We start from the raw sequence: 7,382 nt of genomic DNA on the forward strand, positions 1-7,382 counted from the left end.
CTGAATAGGCCCCGAGTTGAGAGCCGCGGGGTATGCCAGTAAGTACGAGTTACGTCATGTTCACCCATATGGGTTGGAACCCCCCCTTTGGTACAGCAAATTGCTGAACATCGACTTGTGTGGAAAACGCGGCAGAGCATAGGTCTTTTCCCCCTTGGTCATCGCTAACCTCATTCATGGTAGACAGTTCATCATTTGCTACATCTTGCCTAGGTAGAATTGACCCATAAAGACGAAGTCCTTACACAAGCAAATGACAGTGTAGTGCCTACCTCGCGTAACCTCCCGCGAAACGAGCAAAAGATAGCACATCTACTGTATCGATCCTACCATCGAACGATCCACGCCCTTCGATCAAGCCCTGCTCCCACTGACTTCCACGGTCACTTCGCCCAGCACAGCCGCTCGGGCCGTCTCGTAAAGTGGGACGATGTCGGTCCATTTCTGGAACTAGAGTTGTTGATTCGCGTCAGCCACTCTCTCTTCTCACTGTTTTCTTTGGGTCTCTAAAGTCCATATTTACTTACCTGATGCCAGCCCTGGGCCGAGAGCACTTCCAGTCCAGGGATGGTTTCCCATCCGGCTTCCTCGGCGAGTTGCATCAGAGGGGTATGACGAGGCTGGTAGGCCATCTCGAGAAGGACGCGTTTTTCATCGGTCGCTGTTCCGTGGCGTAACACCGCCACCAACGTCTCTCGAAGTGAGGCGTCAACTGGCTTATCTGCGGGAATTGTGCTGACAATGACAGTAGGTGAGGTGCTCAAGGCAGATGCCTCGCTGGCGCTCTTGAGAGCCTCAATACCAAAGTCGGGAGGGAAGGAAGCCTTCAAAGTCTCCAAGTTGCCGCTGTTGCGCGCCAAGGCATAAATGGGCCCGAAGCCCAGCGCACGAAGTGCAAATATGGCAGCTCTTGTGGTTCCACCCGAACCGATAACCATTGCGGAACACTGGCCGCCAGTGGAGGAGCGAGATGCAACTCCTGCAGACTGAAGAGAGTGGACCATGCCCGACCAGTCAGTGTTGTCACCGACCAGCTTAGTGTCACTACTTCCACTGGCCCTGGTCGGAACGATGGTGTTGACGGCCCCAATGACACGGGCAGCCTCCGATATTTCGTCAATCTCCTTCATAATGTCCAGCTTCAGGGGGATCGTGACGGAGGCGCCGCCAAAGTCAGGCGCACGGATGATCTCGCGTACATCAGCAGCATTGTCCGTCTCCTTTCGGAAGTACTCATGCGGCAAGCCTGCCAGCGCGAAAAGGGTGTTATGCAGTGCGGGTGACCTCGAAGCCGAGATAGGCTTGCCGAAGAGGTAGAACGACAACGGGTCAATGCCACCCAGTAGCGCCAAAGCCTGCCGGATCTCGGCCGCGGACAACTGCCCTGGGGCTGCCTTGAACGGCAGAGCGGGATGAGATACTGGAGTGAGGCAGCCGTTGAGCACACGGCTGAGCTTGCCAGCAGTTCCCATGTTGAGGGCAATGATGGGTGTCTTGTGCGAGGACAGCATCTCTGACTTGAAGTGCGCCAAGTCGTAGTTGTCCTCGATGCGCTGGGCAACGCCAACCAGCTTAATCACATCACCCCATTGAAGCGCCTTGTTGTAGAACGGGATCCAAGAGCCGTTCTTCCACGACAGGTTGCCCGTAGGGTCGTGATGAGAAGCTATTATGCGGCACGGTCCCTTGTTCTCCACGACCGTTTGGATGACGCGCTCCGGGAGTGTCATCTCAACGTCGATGAACTCGACACCCATGCGAATCGCCTTCCGGTAAAGCCCAAGACCTTGGTCGTAGGCATCGTCCGGAAATTTGCCGCCCTGTGCCTTTGTCCGCAGGGTGAAAATTATGGGCACGTCGGCGACAGATCGGAGAAGCGCAACTTGGTGAGCCACTGAATCTTCTGAGTAGTCTTGCAGTAAGTCTACCCGAAGCTCAACGGCATCTGCTCCAACGACAACGGCCGGTATCAGGGTCAGGGCCGAAGCAACCTCTGGTACCGTGAGCGAGACGAAGAAGCTGGGATCCTTTGCCAGCGCCCTCTTCGCCTGAGCCTGCTCTCCGCACAAGACATTGACGAAGCGCCGGAAGTCCAGCGGCGGGTCCTGCGTTGCCATTGTACCAGGCGGGTGAGGACTAAAGTACTCAAAGTTGCTGCATTCTTCGAAGAATGGCTTTCGGCGGTAGTAAACATCTTCAATGTCCTCTCTGTATGCTGGTCTAGACTTGTCCTGAAGGAGATAGTCAACGACTTCCTTGGTGTTGCGATGGACCAGCAACACAGTTCCGCTGTTGTGGCAATGACCAACGAGTAGTCTCCGAGCTTCGGGGGTCTCGACAATGCCACCACCGCACGAGAAAATGTGTCCGTGGCTCTGCTTCTCTAGGACATCACGCAGAAGGTCCAGCTCGTCTTTTCTGAAGCCGTCCCAGCCCCTGGAACCTCTGATCATCTCAGGAATAGTCATGCCAGCCCGTCGCTCCAGCTCCTCGTCCAGATCAATGAATGGTCTCTTGAGCGTGTCGGCCATCCATCTGCCAGCAGTTGTCTTGCCCGCACCACGCATGCCGATGATGAAGACAGACTTGTCCTTACGAGTTTTCGTGGAGGGTCCCATCAACGTCGACTTGGGGTGCTGATCAACACCGTCCAGATCAACGTCGAAGGACTGAGACAGTGTGTCCCACCAGCCCGGCCATGTCTTGCCAGTACATTCCCGTTCGAGTATCGTAACGGGCTTGGGCGACACAACTGAGAGAACACTAAAGCTCATGGCAACGCGATGATCGTCGTAGCAGAATATGCTGTCTGTGGGTTCCTGCAAGCTTTGAACAGGACGCCCAATGATGATGATGCCGTCGTCAAACTCGTCCGTCTCAACGCCAAACTTTGCCAGTTGCTCGCGCATAGCTCCGATACGGTTGCATTCCTTAACTCGCTGGTTGGCAATGCCGCTGATCTTGGTGGTCCCCGATGCTACAGCCGCGAGGACTGACGCCGTCAAGAATGCGTCTGTCATAGGCTCCATATCGACGTGATCAATGGCTTTCAGGCTGCCGATAGGCGGTCCGGTAACGGTAGTGGAAGTGCCTGTCTGCTCGACTGTGCAGCCCATGGGCCTCAGCACATCAACTGCGAATCGAGAATCGCCTTGTAGGGACTCTGAACCGATATTGGGCACAGTGCAGGTGGTGCCAGTGATGGCTGCAATGGCGAGGGGGTAGGTTGCGGAGCTAGCGTCGCTCTCAACCACATACTCTGGGGGATTTTTGTAGACGGCCTTCGGAATGTGGTACGTGTTAGGCTCTTCGGTCGACCTCGTCACGTCGACGCCAAAAGTACGCATCATAGCGATGGTCATGTCGATATAGAATTGGGAAATTGGCTTTCCTCCAACAAGGCGCAGTGTAACCGGTTGCTTCGCGTACGGCGCAGCCATAAGAATGGACGAGACATACTGAGACGAAATGGTGGCAGCCAACTCGATGACCCCGCCCGCGAAGCCGTCAGCGGCGTCCACCTGTAGAGGAAGACTCTTCTCCTGGCCAAGGTATTTGATCCCCAGACCGTTGGCTCGAAGAGCATCAACCAGAGGTCCGATGGGACGGACCTTCATTCGGGCATTCCCCGTGAGCACCGTCGAAGACACGTCAGACGGGGCACAAAGGCTAACCACAGTAGTCAAGAATCGAGACGCAGTGCCAGCATTGCCCAAGTACAATGCCTGTTTGCTCGCACTGAGCTTGCCTCCCTTGCCTTGGACAGCCAGGACCTCCCCAGCTTCTTCCCAGGCGTAGGTCGCACCGCCCAGTTGGGCGATTGCCGAGAGCATGTATTCGGTATCATCGGAATGCAGCAGATTCTTGATGCGGCAGGTTCCCTGACCAAGAGCTGCAAGAACGAGTGCGCGGTTGGAGATGCTCTTGGAGCCGGGAGGCGTCACTGTATTGTTGAGGGTCTTTGGGACACCAGGAATCACCTGCGTCGCCGGGGAGAGGACGACTCTGATTGCGCGGTCTTCGACAACGCTGGCCTTCTGTTCGTGCGTCTTTCCAATGGCCGAGAGGAGCACGATCTTCTTCTTGGCGCCGTCGTTCTTCTTGTCGACAGCCATCTTCTCCAGCAACACGTCGACGGGGCACTTTTTGCCTGCCGTCAACTTGATAACCTTCTTGTCATGTACGGAGGTGGGCAGCTCGTAGCTCGCAATGCACTTGACAAGCCGGGCTACGGCACCAGGCCGAAGAATGCCTAAATGGCGGGCCAACTCTGCCTCTTTGACCATGCCAATGGCAACTGCTTCTCCGTGCAGGAGCTGGGGCGTCAGGAGAGCCTCGTACGCATGGCCAATAGAGTGTCCAAAGTTGAGCAGATTCCTCAAGCCACCTTCTCTCTCGTCGCTGGACACCACCTGGGCCTTGACGCGGGCTGAGCCAAGCACGATTCGCTTGAGGATGTCTCGAATAGGTGAGAGTCTTTGGGAGGGCTCACCCTGGGACTTGATGGCAGCCAGAATGGCGGGGGCATTGGATTCGAGAGTCGTGAACTCGTCCTCATCCCAGATTGCAGCCGTCTTGACAACCTCTGCCATGCCATTGATGAATTCTCGCGTCGGCAGCGTCTCGAGAAAGGTCAGGTCAATGTAAATGCGGAAAGGCTGCCAAAAGGCGCCTATCAGGTTCTTGCCCATGGGGGTATCGATTGCAGTCTTGCCGCCAATGGATGAGTCAACCATGGACAACAAAGTAGTAGGCACCTGGACGAAGCGAACACCTCGCATGAAGGTGGCTGCAACGTAGCCGATCATATCACCAATAACGCCGCCGCCGAGGGCAATGATGACGGTATCCCTTGTGCATTTCTGCGACAGCATCCAGTCCTCGATGCTGGCTTTGGTATGGCGGCTTTTGGATACTTCGCCGGGCGGGATGGCGTAAGTGAGGAGTCGTGTCGAGGCGGGCGCAGATGCATTGAAGACATTCTGGAACGGGGGGACGTATGTGTCGTAAAGATTTGTGTCGGTGATAAGAACGTATGTTGATGTCTTGAGATTCTCGAGGAGATCGTGAGTCACGAAGTCGAGCCAAATGCCGTGGTCAACAACGATGTCGTCCTTGCCCAGGATCGAGATCCGGGTCGGTCCTGAGCCCGACCCCGAGCCATTGGCCAATCCCATGATCGATGGCTGATGTAGAAGGAATGTCTGTGTAGTTAGGTTGGACTATGGCGCATTGAATTGATGTTTGCCGTCGATTTCTGTGTGTGTGCTTGTGCGAGTGTGTCTCTCAGCGATTCTCGGCGCGTGAATCAGTTTATTTTTTTCTAGGGGAAGGTTAATTGAGAGGGGGAGGGGTACAAAGTGAACGTGCACCAGTGCCTATACCGGAGCTCAACATTGTATGACTCTTTTCTTATCTTTGCTTCCTTATCGTGCTGTCTATTATATGTTGAAAAGGCTTTAGTTTAGCCTTTGTTTAGCCGATGATGGAGTAGGGTAAACTCTATTCCTAAAGTACTAAGACCTAAGAGGCTATATTTCTCTTACTAAGCTAGTAGAGTAGCTACATTAGTATTTATTTTTTAATCTATCTTTTTATTATAAGATTATAATACAATTAAAGTTAAGTTTTTAAATATAGTATAGTCTCCTATTAATAAAACTTCTCTTATAAATATAAATGAATATATATATTATTTTCTTAACTTCTCTACTATATAAATACTTTAAGAAACTAAAGTACTTAATAATAAGAGGCTAAAGTATATAATTTATATAGAAAAGTATAGTATATATATATAGTAAGTTTTATATTATAGTAAGTAATAACGTACACGCATAGCGAGTCGGCCAACATAGCGAGCCGGCCACTCCTTATCGCTAGAAAAAGCCCCTTTTCTAACTATTTATTAAAAAGTAGATTCTTAACTAATAAAGACCTAGTTTTTAGCATTAGATAACGATAAGAGTTAGATTTTAAGAAATAATAGTATTAAAATTATTATCTCTTTCTAGCCTATATTACTAAGCTTACCTCTTATCTAGGCCTCTAGATAAGAGGATTACTAAGAACCTAGGGTTAGGAAGAGACAATAATTTCTACAATATTATTTCTTAAAATCTAACTCTTATCGTTATCTAATACTAAAAACTAGGTCTTTATTAGTTAAGAATCTACTTTTTAATAAATAGTTAGAAAAGGGGCTTTTTCTAGCGATAAGGAGTGGCCGGCTCGCTATGTTGGCCGACTCGCTATGCGTGTACGTTATATAATACTACTTAATTAACTTATATAAATAGCTAGAGGGTAGGTAGAAGTAGGTAACTTACTATAATAAGTAACTTACTATATATATATATTAAATTATTTAATTCTCTTATAATTATAATATATTTATTAATATTCTTATTATTATTATTTTTATACTACTTTATACTCCCTATAAATTAGTACTTTTATTATTATAATAATTATCTCCCTCTCTATTTATAATAGTCCTCTAAGTAGTTATTATATATAAGTAATTAGAATAAATATACTCCTTTTGTATATTTACTTTAATAGTCCCCTTATTCTATTAATATTAAAAAATTTTCTCCTTTCTTTATACTCTTTCTGTATACTATTATTAACTATTTATTAAATAATAATTTTTCTTTAACTTCCCCCTCCTTTTTTCCTATTAATTATATATTCCCTATTATTACTCTACTACTAATAAGCTTCTACTTATTATAAGTATTATTCTTTATATTATAAATGTAGTTAAAATTAAATATAATTCTAAGGAGAGTTTTACTAAAGTTAATAGTAATAGTTTACTTTATATTAATTATTTTAATTAATTCTATTATAATATTAATAAGCTCCTCTACTACTAAAATACTTATATAACTTATTATATTACTTATATTATTAATTATAAAAAGTACTCTATAGTAAATCTCTTCTCTTTATTTTTAGTAATTATTTATTAATACTAATTCTCTTTTAAATTCCTTATAAGCTCTAGAGTACTACTTAGAAAATTTAGAATACTTTTATAAATTATTATACTTATAAAATAAATAGTAACCTGTATAATGTAATACTAAGTATTTAGTAGTATCTATATGCACTGCGCGCAGACAGTTAGTTTAATTCTAACTGTAGGAACCCCTATTGCAGTAGTCTAATTAATTATAAGGTTACCTACTGCATATAGAGCCCTAGGCCCTATATGTACAATAGGGCTCTAATAATAGTATATGCATTAAGTTAAAAAAGGTATAGGGTTAATAGGAAAAGGGCAGATAAAAATAAGATCCCTTAATAAGTATAAGAATATAAGGGGGTTTTTCCTTTAACTCTTTAAAGGGGGGTTTACCTCTTATATATATAGG

The 7,382-nt window shown here is 47.2% G+C and overlaps 1 protein-coding gene across 1 annotated transcript; it reads right to left on the bottom strand.

Moving 5' to 3' along the window:
- Nucleotides 1-354: 354 nt before the first annotated feature.
- On the bottom strand, nt 355-5,177 carry CH63R_12832 (Pentafunctional AROM polypeptide; the record flags this gene model as incomplete). The annotated part of the gene is made up of 2 exons (XM_018307806.1): nt 355-450; nt 528-5,177. The coding sequence occupies 2 exons, from the start codon at nt 5,175-5,177 to the stop codon at nt 355-357; spliced, it is 4,746 nt and encodes a 1,581-aa protein (XP_018152223.1).
- Nucleotides 5,178-7,382: the final 2,205 nt, after the last annotated feature.

The sequence above is a fragment of the Colletotrichum higginsianum genome, chromosome 9 (genome assembly GCF_001672515.1).
Source record: "Colletotrichum higginsianum IMI 349063 chromosome 9, whole genome shotgun sequence".
Classification (NCBI taxonomy): domain Eukaryota; kingdom Fungi; phylum Ascomycota; class Sordariomycetes; order Glomerellales; family Glomerellaceae; genus Colletotrichum; species Colletotrichum higginsianum.